Source organism: Leopardus geoffroyi, chromosome B1, assembly GCF_018350155.1.
Source record: "Leopardus geoffroyi isolate Oge1 chromosome B1, O.geoffroyi_Oge1_pat1.0, whole genome shotgun sequence".
NCBI lineage: Eukaryota > Metazoa > Chordata > Mammalia > Carnivora > Felidae > Leopardus > Leopardus geoffroyi.
The window spans coordinates 77,029,109-77,043,270 of NC_059327.1; the positions used below are offsets into that span (position 1 = coordinate 77,029,109).

Sequence of the window (14,162 nt, forward strand, 5' to 3'; positions counted from 1 at the left end):
GTGGACACAAAGATTAGCCCAATTAGTAAGCTGTGTTTATTAAGGCCACCATGGAGGTGTGCTAAATATGACATGAAGGGGAGTGTCACTCTGGCCAGATGGGTGGGGAAGGGTCGGTAACAGGAGAAGAGACTAAAAAGGTAAACTGGGACCAGATTATGAGGCCCTCCAAGTGCCACAGACTTTCTTCTGTAGAACAGTGGGACAAATAAGACTTGTAAACAAGAAAAATCAACATCTGAGTCTCAATTTCTGTACCTGTAAAGCTGAGATAAATGGACTAAATTATTCCCAAAGTTCTGTTCTGCATGTAAACAAACCGTCATATTCTACTTTCGCCTCCTATAAGCTTCTCATTCTCTGATTTATTCTTCAGAATTTTTACCTCATAAAATAATTTTCCTTCTCACCTTTCTTTAGTCAGTACCATCAATCAAAACATAGATGTAAATGTGGGGTGCCTGGGTAGCTCAGTCCATTAAGCAACCAACTCTTGGTTTTGGCTCATGACTTGAGCCAAACTTCATGGGTTCAAGCCCCACATCAGGTTCTGTGCTGTCAGTGTGGAGCCTGCTTGGGATTCTCTGTCTTCCTCTCTCTCTGCCCCTTTCTTTCTCTCACTTTCTCTCTCAAAACAAATAAACTTAAAAAAAAAAACCGTAAATGGAAACGTATTTTCTAATGTCTGATAAACAATAAATACAGAAATACATATCAATTCAAGAAATCCACTAATGCTTTATGGTCACTGGTCACTAACTTGAGTCATGCTGAGTCCCTTCATTTAAATTCTCTCAATCCCTTATTGCAGGATTGGTATAGACTCTGAAATGATACTGTTTGCATGAGATCATGTCATTTCAAAGGGAGAGAGGTATGACTTAGAACAAAAACAGCAGAGATGACGTACCAAGAGGTTCTCTGGCTTGATGTCTCTGTGCACAATGCTGAGGCCATGAAGATACCTGAGGGCGTTGGCCAGGTTGTACACCATCGCGCTGCCATCTCTCTCAGTGTACTTGGTTGAAGAGGTAATTGCATCAAAGAGATCCCCACCCTAATGGACACATAAAAAAGAACACAGCAAAATGTCAACAGTGACAATCCTGTGAAGGTAACAAAGAAGGTTCATCAGCCTGGAGCAGATGAAAAAATGACATAAGTGCAATGAAAAATGATGACAAATAATGAAAGTTTCAAGGTAGGAGATCATTTTTTCCAATTAGGTCCTTCAAGAACATGGTTAAGTCTTGGGATTTGGCACCAATGAAATCTCCTGACATCTCTCCATCCTCTTACTTTGACCAATTCCATCACCAGAAAGAGCTCAGTAGCTGTTTCCATCTCTTCAACCAGCATGATGATATTTGGATGTTTCACCCTGCGCAGGATTGACACTTCATTCTCAATCAGGTGCTCCTGTCAAAGGAAGGGGTTAGAGAGGTGGATCAGACACCACAGAACCATCTGCCTGATTTCTATAACCTGGAGGGTGCAATAGTCTGCAGACGGGAAGCATCCCCCTTGGCGCAAAGCAAACCAAACCCTGGCCAAGCTGGTTTCCATAGGGACAGGACAAGTCAGTGTAACGTGTCATTGTCACCAACAAAAAGGAACTGATTATCTCAATGGTGTTGTCCTGGCACATAAAACATACTGCCTTCTTATCTCTTCAGCACCTTAAGAGGTCATGACACTGTCAGCTTGGGCACACAGCACTGTGCTTTGTGATTCATATGGAACCACTTTTTTAATGTGAATGTAACACTCAAAATTAAGATCAAGTATACAAGGAAATTTGCATGTGTATGGAATACAACTTGAGCATTAAATTTTTTGTTGTTTTTAAACCATTACTAATATGAATTTGAGTTTCATGTTGAAATTTACAAAGGGGAAAAAAAAGTTTTTCCTCTATGGCTGGATGTAGAATCACTCCCCAGAAGGATGTTCCTTATTATCTTGTATTTCAGAAGTCACAAAACAGAGTACCATAGGGACCACGGTTCTCATTTTATTTCTAACCACTTGCCTGAAAATACTACTTATCAATCGTTGTGAGTCATGCAGCCAGGATCAGCAACTGTAGCAAAAATGTTTACCCACAGCATTAAGGAATTATTCTCGATATACCAACCATGAATCATGTGTAACTATTGCTCTACTTTATTATGAGACATGAAAATATTTCAATAATATCACATTTGTTGATCCTCAGTAGCTATAATAATGAATTACTTTGAATTTAGGATATGCTCTGTGAAATTAACTAACTGCCCTCTGACACATTCTAGGTTTTCAAATGTAACTTATACCTAAAGCTTACTGTTTAAGACATATCATTTGCTACCTACATGCGCACATATGTATACACCCATATGTGTGTGTATGTCCCTCATATCGTCCCTTTTGCCTTTGCTAACATGAATCTCAGAACCAAATTTAGTGTCCACTGCAGTAAGAGAATTATCTTTAGGTCAAGATATCATTTAGGTTCTTGTCTTATCTTCACGCATCCATGTGTACATATCATTTTACTCTAAGCCACCTCAAATACTCTGACAATAGATGAAGTACACATTATAACAAAAGAATAGCATCCACAGAATATCTGTGCTAGCTCCCACACATGTGGAGCGTTTCCTGAGCATTGAATGCCCCGTGCTTGTCCTAGTAATCACTCAGTCCGTGTTGGCAAATGACAGTGCAAATGCTAAACAGAAGTAGGAAAAGAAGCAACATTTACTAGGAATCTAGTCACTATTTGTCAGTCGCTTTGCAAAGTACTTGTGTAATGTCTTAACACTTTATCCTTAGAACAGCCTTTTGAGGTAAATGCAAACCTAGGTTTCTGACATCCAAGCTCACATTTTTTGTGCTACATTACACAACATCACCTTGTTTTTTTTAATTATTAAGTAGACTTCATGCACAGTGCAGAGCCCAAGGTGGGGCTTGAACTCACCACCCTGAGATCAAGACCTGAGCTGAGATCAAGAGTCGGACACTCAACCCACTGAGCCACCCAGCTGCTCCACAATATCTAACCTTTTAAAGAGGAATCCTTCAGTAAAAAGAATTTTTCAAAGTGAAAATGACAGCTGCAAAGCTGAAAATACTTGATTCCTTGAAAAGATAGAAACTAGAGGTGTATTACACTGAGTTGCGGTGTAACTCAGAACCACACTAGACTTTGTGCAGGGAGGAGAATCTATACCCCTTAATGAGCAGGGGTGGGAAGTCTATGCCCAGCCTGAGACTCAGCAAATGCTCCCAAATCTCCGGGAAGAGCGGCGGTTCTCAGACCCTAGCGCACCACGGCTGGGAGGCTGGGGACAGGGCCACCTACCTGTTTCCAAACTCCTATGTCTAAGTTACAGAGCCACAGCACAAAGCAGCAGACAGTGCCCTGGTCCCTCAGCCAACTCCTTGTGGACACAGAAATAAAGACTCAGCAAACCCTCCACATTTGTTCACTTACTTAGAGGCCTCTGGATCATCTGTGCCAGGCTTGTCTTTTATTGCACTAACAAGCAGAGTTAGATGTACTTTTGTGAACATGCAAAGGCGAGCAAATGCACTTAATTCACTCTACATGAAGCCAAGATGACAGGAGTTACTACCACCGCAGTAAAAGAGGCATTTTGTTTTCAGGCTAAATGGATCTATCACTTCAGTTCTCCTCTGAAGTTGGAAGAGTCTGTAAATTTACCTCTATTCAGAGGCTCTGTTAGTGATGCTAATTTAGAGTGACATATGTAAAGTAATCCCCATTACCAGTACCCCAGGAGCTCTGTCAAACTGGAGTTAAAATAAGATGTCTACCACCTAAGGAGACTACACCTTTCAAAAGTTATCTTTTTCAATAAAGGGCCCAAGAGAACGTCTTCTTGGGAACTTTCTGCATCATGGAACCTCCCCCAGGACCACCGGCAGTGTTACACTGGAAACACTGAGCAGGTCCTGCAACATTTTCTCCACCACTGTGTGTTATCTCAGCTTCAGTACTCTCCTCCACAATGGCTTGTATTCTAAGCACACAGTGAATGTTTCTGTTGGAATGTGGGAGATGTTAGCCTTTGTCTTCCAACCTCTGAACTATGCCTGTAAAATTGTCTAGGAAGGAACAATCCACTTTTTAAACTAATCATTATCGGAAGCAAAACAAAAGTAGTCTATAAAAATCTTTCCAAATGTCATCTTCCTATTTCTTAGGCAACCCACATGTAATCTTTGTTTCTAATATGTAAACTCTATAGATTACATTTGTCAGAAAAAAAATCTCTGAATGCAATATGAACGTCACTTTTATCTTGAACTGCAGTGAACTTACATTATTCAGCCATCTACCATTATTCATGTTAAGTGATTCAGGATTCTAACTCCAAATAATTTACATATGAATCATTTCATGGCAGTGGTCCATGGTTCTGAGTGAGAGTAAATAACAAAGAAAACTGCTAACTTGGCAAAGGATACCACCTTATCTTTGGCTGTGGTGGTTTTTAATGTATAAAAGGGGGAGTGGGGGTGGAGAGAGAAATGGATTAGGGAATAAACAACTCTCCCAAACCAGACTCATCATCTTGTCTCCACCCACCCCAGCCCCACAAAGCAGCCCTTTCCTCCTGTGCCTTCTGTCTCACTGAATGAACTTGGCTGTCCAAGTCAGACAGGAATCCCCAAGCCCTTCCCTCATCTGCTACCAACAGCCCCTCAATCCCAAATCCCTGCCAGGAGACCTTCTCAACAGCCTCTGAATCCGTCCTTTCACCTCTATCCCTATTACCAATCTCTCACTTGGACCTCTAGAAATTTGCAAAAGTTTTCTCTGTCTGGAATTCCCACCCACCTCCTCCACTCCTCGGGGGAACTCCTATGTATTCCTCAGGTCTAGATTGGACCTCTCCTCCTCTAAATAGACTCCCCTACTCAACCATGGCTGAGTGAGGCACTGTTCTTACTTTCCTCAATTCCCACTGTTCCAACCACTGCTCTCATCCTGCTGTCTGGAAGCTTCTGTTCAACCTTGCTCTCCAGCAACGAACATAGTTGTGAAATGCCTGAGTGAATAAGCACATTGCACATTGCTCTTGGCCAACGGTGACTTTCCAGGTGGTATCCACACTGCTTAATGAGTATTGCTGAGGATAATACAGTAAGAGAGAGAAAATGTTCAGATCACCCCATGTGATTTCCATGGTAGATGTATGGAGTGGATTGAATGATGGCCACCCACAGATACCAAGGCCTAACCCCTGGAACTTGTAAACGGTACCTTATTTGGAGAAAGGGTCTTTGCAGATGTGATTAAGGATTCTGCAATGAGGAAATAACTCTGGACTATCTGGGTACCATCACAATTGTCCTTATGAAGGGAAACAGAGGGAGATTTCACAAACAGAAGAGGTAAAATAAACACATAGAAGAGAAAGTGATGTGAAGACAAGAGGCAGAGGTTGGAGCGACGTGGCCACAAGACAAGGAATGCCATCAGCCACCAGAAGCTACTCAAAGAACAGATTTTCCTCTAGAGCACCAAAGGGAGCATGGATTTCAGACTTCTGGCCTCGAGAACTGTGAGAGAATAAATTCCTGCTGTTATAAGCCACCAAGTTTGTGGTAATTTATTCCAACAGTCTCAGGAAGCTAATACAATATACATTTGGGTTTACGTTGCGCTAGGTTCCATTACATGTAGATAATGAATACATAACTGTGGGAAGTGAAGGATGCATCCCCAAGCGAAGGATGCGGCACCATAACAGAAAGCTCAGAGCTTCATACCTTGTGCAAATTTAATAAATAATCATTTAGAATGAGTATTATTTAGACCACTAGATATGGAAGAATTCTTAAATTTACACACATCACAGCCTTCTCAACAGCGTCCATAAATGTGGCCCCACAGCACGGCTTGCAATAACCTCCTACTTAGAAGCACCTAACACATTTTCCATCCTCTGTGCCCTTGCTCAGGCAATGCAGGCCACCTGGAAGGCTTTCCTTGCTTCCTTGCTTTCCTTGTTTTCCTTGCTGCCTATTGAAATCCTCCCCACTGCTCGACACCCAGCTCGAATGCTTGCTCTCTGGCATCTTCACCGGTCACCTAACTTCTCTCTCATGTGTTACCTCCAAACTCCCCTAACATTCTCTACAGAACTGGTATTAATTTATATGCTAAATTACACTCTTCCTAGCAGTTTCCTGCACACACGTTAAATTTTAGGAACATGAGCAAACCAATCTAACAATGTATATGGAAATTACAGAAAAGCAAACAGAAGGCCAGAAAGGTTAAACACTTTTTTCCCAGGTTCTTATTAAGTGAACAAATGAATAAATTGAACTTGGATAGGGAACATGGCAGACTGGCTAACGTAATAGGATATGGCACCAACTAGCACAAAATTCCAATCACTGTTCTGCCTCTGTGGGACTTTTGGGAAGCTATTTAATCTGAATTTCTCTTATCAGTGAAACTGGTATATCTTGTTGAGCAAGGCATTACAGGTAATGTGCAAAATTTTTCTATGTCCAAGCCTGGATAGATTATACATTTTAGTAAAACACAAATATCATTGTCAGCATTATTAATTTTTCTGTGTACAACCCACAAAGCAGAGGTAACTGACAATACCACAGAATAGTAGCTAATTCCACTATACTACCCTCTAAATTTTGTTGTTTTTTTTTTCTTTTTTTTTAATTTTTTTTTTTCAACGTTTATTTATTTTTGGGACAGAGAGAGACAGAGCACGAACGGGGGAGGGGCAGAGAGAGAGGGAGACACAGAATCGGAAACAGGCTCCAGGCTCTGAGCCATCAGCCCAGAGCCCGACGCGGGGCTCGAACTCACGGACCGCGAGATCGTGACCTGGCTGAAGTCGGACGCTTAACCGACTGTGCCACCCAGGCGCCCCTAAATTTTGTTTTTAAAAACAAATTATCTATACCATTTTTTTTTCTAAAAGTAATATTTAATGGAAAAAGCAACTTATTTGGAACAAAGCAAGGGCTAAAATTATAATTTTAGGGGTGCGTAGGTAGCTCAGTTGGTTAAGCATCTGACTCTTGATTTTGGCTCAAGTTATGATCTCACAGTTCATAGGATCAAGCCAGACATTGGGCTCTGCGCTGACAGCATGGAGCCTACTTGGGATTCTCTCACTCTCTCTCTCTCAAAATAAACTTTTTAAAAAAGTCTAAATAAATAAATAAATAAAATTATAATTTTATATAGTCAATATTGAAATAGTTGCTCAAATAAGCAAAATGTAAGAATGCAAATAGGTATATGATCATGAATTATAAAAATAGAATGACATTTAATAACAAGGAAAAACAGATCCAAATGTTTAAAGTGACCTAATCATTTGCCTCAACACTTAGTGCACCAGATTAAAAGTTTTTGCATATAAAGAGCTTTTTCTCAACTACTAAAACAGCTACTTAAGGTTTAATCAGGTAAACAATATCCCTACCATAGCAATTATTATTATCATTATTATTATTATTATTATTATTATTATTATTATTATTTTACTTTTTTGAGTAATACAGTTGTTTAGAACTGGGCTCCCAAAATTATGACACATTCTGCCTAGAGCACACCATACCAGAAAGAGCAACACTTGCATCTGGGGAAAAGGCTTTGCAGTTAAAAATTTAATAATATTGTTAGAACAAGCAAAAGCACACAGAATTACTTAACAAAAATTAACTGTAAAAAAAACCTTATTCTTCAAAGAAAAGGGGGGGTGGGCATTTCGGATAGCCTCAGCTTCATAAGCTGTCACAGTGTGGCAAAAAAAAAAAAAAAAAAAAAAAGATATGACAAATGTGCCTTTTGCCTTTCTGAAACTTCACCATAATAATAATACTTTAAGTTTTTTAAGAATTCACAATTTTATACAAATCCAATTAAGACTAGTTTACGAGTTTCATAAATATAACATTACTACTATCACTTCAAATTCTCCTAATTATAAATTCTGAATTCCTGTGGCATATAAATAATGTTAACAGTTAATATGTGTTAAATTCCTATATACTGATACTTCTCTACATTTTTTCCGTATCTTAATTCAGTTAATACTCATGATGACCTTGTGTCTTAGATTTTATTAACAACCACATTTTAGGGATTAAGTAACTTTTCCAAGATAACGGAACAAAAAGAGGCATGGAACCAAGACTCAACTTTATACAATATGGCACTAGAACAGCACTGTTCAACAGAAATATAATGTGATCCACACATACAAATCTAAATTTTCTCATATCCCCATTAAGAAATGTAAAAGGAAGCAGATAAAATAACTTATGTAACCCAATTTTTCCAAAGTATTATTGTTTCAACATGCAGTAAATACAAAAGACATTAATGAGGTACCACATTCTTTTTTTAAGTCTTCAAAAATCTACTGTGCATTTTACATCTACATTTCAGTTCAGACTAGCCACATTTCAGATAGCCACATGTGTTACTGAGTTCGAGAGACTTGCTCTCTTAAATGCTATGCTACCAGAAAGTAATCTAAAAAAGTCTTTGTCATCCCTGTTATAGAATATTTTTCAAACATAATTAACTTAGCAATACTCCAGCAGCACTTCATCATTTGATCTTTCCCAGCCCAGCTTGAGAGTGGGACGGGAGAAAAAAGTTCATCTGGTGTCGGGGGGCGGAGAGGACAATTCTTCATGGTGTTTCTGCACATCTTCATCAGCTTTTGTGACAAACTATCTTCCCAAGGGTAGAGTTAGGGTCTCCCTCAGAGGTAGAGGACAGATTTGGTTCCTGACCATGGTAATAAAAATAAAGTTCTCCTCTGGGGCAAGATTTGGACAGGTTTGGTAGGAGCCCCTTCATAAGACTGGGGGTTTATTAAGCTTGAGGACCCTCAACTGTGATGGAAACATCTTGTGTGCACAGCGACTGCAGCAGCCCTTCTGCATCACTTTTGTGGGACTTGAGAGCTACGGGGAACCAAAGCCACCTCTTGTGCCATGAGGAATAAAGTCTTCTGTCACTGACCCAGCAACCTGGTGTCTTCTGCCAGAATCCATAAAGCTAGCAGGCTAATTTGTTAGTTTGAAAGCAGGGTAAAGTCTTAGACCCATCACGGTTCTTGACATATCTTCTGGGGATTGCTGGGTTTGGAAATAGGCATCTCCCAAAGAAAAGAGCTTACATTTTTGATAGCTAAGACCACATGAACTCAATTTATTGTTTTATGATTAAATTTTTGAAACAATGACAGGACAAAACAAAAACAAACAAACAAAAAACCCCAGCTTCATAGTGCTTCCCCCATTTTTGATCAGTGGCCTATTCCTGTTAAGGCCTTGTCAATGTCCACATAAATTCCAGCAAACACCTCACACCAAGGTTTCTCAGTTTCTTTGATACAACATTTATGTATACTGTACCTTTCCACAACATTTGGCTTTGTCTATAATCTTTAGGGCAAATTCCTTTCCAGTGGACCTATGAGACAAACAGAGAAAGGCAATTTAAAGATACAAATCAAAGATACAATCATTCTTGATTTTCTCTACAGTACAAATTCAGGGAAGAAGGACTGGCTTCCTCCTCTGTACATCAGGAACAATGTTGAGTGGAGTCAGGGAGAAAGGTACCCCCCCCCCAAAAAAGAAAAATCCAAAGTCACCCTGTCAATCTTCTTTTATAAATATTAATTATAATATTATTAAATAACTCACATATTAAAAACACATTGTATCAGAGTTGGACAAGGAACTTCTTCCATACTAAAATCTCAAAATAGTTTTCTTAGGAGGCAGAATAAAATTAAGAAAAATGAATCAAAGTAACTGAGAACTTTCTATTATCAATATATCTTTACATTAATCTAATAATGATTAAAAAGCCCTAGACTTTCAATATCTATTTCTCAGCAAAACTCCATCTGGTGTCACTTTATCCATAGCTTTCAAGGCTTATATCTGGTAGTAAAGAGATTGGTCATTTACTCGGACATACAAATGTTGATGTTGTTATTTCACTTTTAATCACCTTTAACATAATTTAATCTGAACACGCCAAAAAATTTCCTGTAGAATAGGAAAACACTTCAGCAAAGAATATAGCAGTATTCTTGGAATATATTAGTTCTCTCAAGTCCAGCTGTTTTTGCCACATAGTCAAAGTACATACTGATGAAGCTGACCTTAAAAGAATAACATTCATTTAAATTACTTCTCCATAACATAAACCAAACACGGATTCAGATTTCTTTTTTTTTAATATATATTTTACTTATTTGAGAGTGAGAGAGCATGCACACTAGAGCATGTGCAGGGGAGGGGCAGAGAGACAGGGAGAGAAAGAATCCCAAGCAGGCTCCGCGCTGTCAGCAAGAGTCCAATGTGGGGCTCAAACTCAGAAACAACAAGATCATGACCTCAGCTAAAATCAAGACTCAGAGGCTTACCCAGCTGAGCCACCCAGGCGCCCTGGACTCAGACTTCTAATGAGTCTTCAGATGTCATATTTTAGCTGCTTAATTTGTTACCTGGGACACAAGCTGTGCACCAGGGTTAAGTCAAACAACATAGAGGGCAGGGAAGCGTCCTCTACAAGGGGCACCGAAGCTTCATTGGAGACTGGCGAAATGGAAAAACTGTACCTACAACTTTCTGGAAAATTCCCCACAAATAATAAAAATTACCACTTACAACAGGTCAGACATTGGTCTATAAACAAAAAGACTCTAATCTGAGTCTTTTCCAGTTTTTATATTGTTTAAAAAAGGCCTGGAATTTAAAAGAATGGATTTCTTACCATTTGAGAATTTAGGACTTTAAACAAAATGAAGCTGAATAAGCAAAAATATAATTTTAATATAGGCAAAAGTTGGCTGACTCTGATCTTAATAGAGTCAGAGCTCATGTATCCTGAACTACTAGTATAAACAACTAAGTATTAACTGAGAACAGTGCCTGACACAGGTAAGTGCTATATACATTTATTTTTTAAATGATGAATCTCTCACCTCAACTGCATACAAAGCAACTTCATATTCTGTGTGTATACCTGTATTTTTTCTGGTCAAACTGCCTGTGGGCTTACAAAGCAGCTGATCCTAACAGCAGACTTTTCCAGAAAGGGGGAAATAGAGATTTCCCAGGAAGGCATTTTATTCATACATTCAGGTAAGAATAGACTCTAAGGAAGAAATGTATGTGTAGGTGAACAAATGATTATCCTCACCTGTCCATGCATTCTTTGACTACTGCAAAATTCCCATCACCAATAACCTTCCCAATTTTGTATTTCTCAAGAAGAGTTGATGATTCAGAGCACCTGTTTCCATTCACACCTGCACAAAAGGATAAATGCAAAGTCTAGCAAACACATCAGCATTTCATCTAGATTCCTACATATCTGGGCAATAATAAATTGCAATGCATTCATTTCTAAGTCAATGATGAATCATTAGAAAATTTCTAAGCATATCTTCCGAGGAGAACGCCTGAATCACCAATTTGCTTTTAACCTTGCTGTGGAATCTGAAACAAACATCATCAATAAACCTAACAAATTCCCCAAACATCAGCTGAAATAAGTAAAAAGGAAGCTTAACCTAAGCTTTGTAAACTTTTCTGTTAACACTCAAGAAAGGGGAAGGGGACAATGGTGGGGATTTAATCTCATCTTATAAATTTTTAAGATTTCTCCTCAGGATTTTCTAGTAAAGAAAATTCCACCCAGCTGGGATACCTGTGAAGGCTAACTCCTGCCTCCAAGTCTTCTCAAAAAGGGGAAGGGGGAGAGGCAGGAGGACAAAGTGGTTAAAATGACTACTTTTACAATGCATCCCCAGTGCCCAGCACATAGCAGATAACCAATGAGGAAACATACTTTTGCTACCTAATTGAGAGAAAGTCTATGTGTAGGACTTGTGAGCAGACTGCCACTAAGGAAAAAAATACGTAAGCCCAAGTGTAAAATCTGAAATTGGGCTAGCTTAATTAGAAGCAAGGAAACTTTATATATCTTGTAGTGACTCCCACCCACTACAGCTCAATAGGCTAACTGGTGACACGATTACATCCCTGTTTAGGAAGATTATAATTTAGCATCAAGTGGGTTTTGGGTGGCCACCAAGTTCACATGGATAACTTCCTGTATAAAAGAAATCATCAGATTGAGGACTACCTTCAGGACTCATGCAACGACCAAGTTCAGGTCCACCATTTACATTCGAAGAAGATCTGCCGTGTGCAGAAATCTGCTGAAAGAAGAGAGTGACCATTACTTATCAGGATAAATTTACAAATATTCAGCTAGCAAATCCTTAAAGAATAGAAGATGCTTATATTGTGCAAACATATAATGATACAAAAAGAGAGGAGGCAACTCTTTCTCATCTCTTCCATACACACACACACACACACACACACACACACACACTTAACATATCTCTTCCTTAAAGTATTTTCAATTCAGATTGGATGTCAGGAAACTTGACAGTATGTTATTCTCTTTGATACTGTTTTGCTTGTGACCTCAGGGGAATAAAGTAAAGGAAACTATCATGGCACCACCGCTGAACAAGCAACTATAGGTAATTCCAAGAAATGTCAGCACCGAGTCCCCAGATCCCACCACCGCCCTGTGGCCGACCCCAGGGGGGGCCCTATGGGGGAGCCCTTCTCTGAACTCCAGCCCCATGCCCAGCACTGTACCACCTGCCACACCCTCCTGTGGCTCCAGGATCCAGAGTATAGCCCTGGCTCAACCCTCTTCTTTACTGACCCCAAGACAGCAAGAATTCCTCCTAAGCATGTTAAAAACTTTTACTACTAGGAACCAGAGGGAAATAAAAGATAAAACTAAAAGACAGATTCCAACTCAGTGACGCTGCAGTTCCCAGTCACAAAAATATCTGTAATCCTTAGAAGAATTAAAAAACTCATATTAGGGGCTCCTGGGTGGCTCAGTCGGTTAAGCGTCTGGTTTTTGAATATTGATTGGCCCAGGCCATGATCAGGCAGCTTCGTGGGCTCAAGCCCCGCGTCAGGCTCTGTGCCGACAGGCCAGAGCCTGCTTGGGATTTTCTTTCCTTCTCTCTCTGTCCCTCCCCTGCTCATGAGAACTGTCTCTCAAAATAAATAAAACTTAAAGAAAAAAAGAAAAACTCGTATTATTCATATCATGTTTACTATTACGTATGCTTAGGGAATTTTTTTCTTTTTTTCTTTATCCCTAAGGGCTCGTAGGCTTTTAAACTCAAATTTTGCTCTTTGAACTGTCTTTCTTTCTTTAATGAATCCTTTCAGGAGCTTCCAAGGTCAAAGGACTTACCAGATACTGAGAAGCCTCTTTGACATCTTTTGTACTGCTGTGCATACCTGCTTGCCTCAATGCCCAAGCTGTCCTGGTACCTCTGTCCCATAATGGCTGTGCCTTATTCATCACTGCATCTCCCGTATGCAGCACAGTGCCTGGTACACACAATCCTGATTTAATACTTGCTGATCAAAAACACAAACGACACAGGGCCTACTCCCTTCCTCTGGATGAAGTAAGAACCTTGCTGAGACTGAGTTTGGTTCAAAACCCAGGAAAGCCCAATACTGATTTATACACATTGCTTCTAATAGGATCATCCAGAAGGTCTTCTGGAATAAGATATGAGTCTCGGGGCGCCTGGGTGGCGCAGTCGGTTAAGCGACCGACTTCAGCCAGGTCACGATCTCGCGGTCCGTGAGTTCGAGCCCCGCGTCAGGCTCTGGGCTGACCGCTCAGAGCCTGGAGCCTGTTTCCGATTCTGTGTCTCCCTCTCTCTCTGCCCCTCCCCCGTTCATGCTCTGTCTCTCTCTGTCCCAAAAATAAATAAACGTTGAAAAAAAAAAAAAAGATATGAGTCTCAAGAATAAGAGGCATTAAAAATTGGTCTGCTTTCTCAGATCCCATGTAGCCACACCTTGTGTGGACAGTAAAACCAGCAGCAGCATGTCCTGTTGGGAAACCTAAGGCCAAGGGAAGGCAGTTCTGAGAGTCAACCAGTCAGCTCCTGCCCTGAGTGGCAACCATACTTCTCACAAGTTCTGCCTCCTTCACTCTGACATGGAGAATAACTATAGCAACGTGTGTACGTGCAGGGTCCCTTTCAGGCCACCCTTTATCTTGA

At 40.0% G+C, this 14,162-nt stretch overlaps 1 protein-coding gene across 9 annotated transcripts in view; it reads right to left on the reverse strand.

Annotated features, from left to right (window-relative positions):
• Positions 1 to 14,162, reverse strand: part of DCLK2 (doublecortin like kinase 2) — a 152,371-nt gene that overhangs the window by 21,134 nt on the left and 117,075 nt on the right. For 5 of the 9 annotated variants that reach the window (XR_006709408.1, XM_045465996.1, XM_045465979.1 and 2 more), the window contains 5 exons: positions 12,185 to 12,260; positions 11,237 to 11,345; positions 9,433 to 9,490; positions 1,300 to 1,419; positions 911 to 1,057 (listed from right to left, as the gene is read on the reverse strand). Coding sequence is in view for 7 of the 9 variants with exons in the window: in XM_045465996.1 (XP_045321952.1) it covers positions 911 to 1,057; positions 1,300 to 1,419; positions 9,433 to 9,490; positions 11,237 to 11,345; positions 12,185 to 12,260 (510 nt within the window). In the remaining 2 variants the exon portion in view is untranslated. The remainder of the gene's footprint in view (positions 1 to 910; positions 1,058 to 1,299; positions 1,420 to 9,432; positions 9,491 to 11,236; positions 11,346 to 12,184; positions 12,261 to 14,162) is intronic. The other 4 variants (XR_006709410.1, XM_045466005.1, XM_045465987.1 and 1 more) reach the window with 2 other exon arrangements.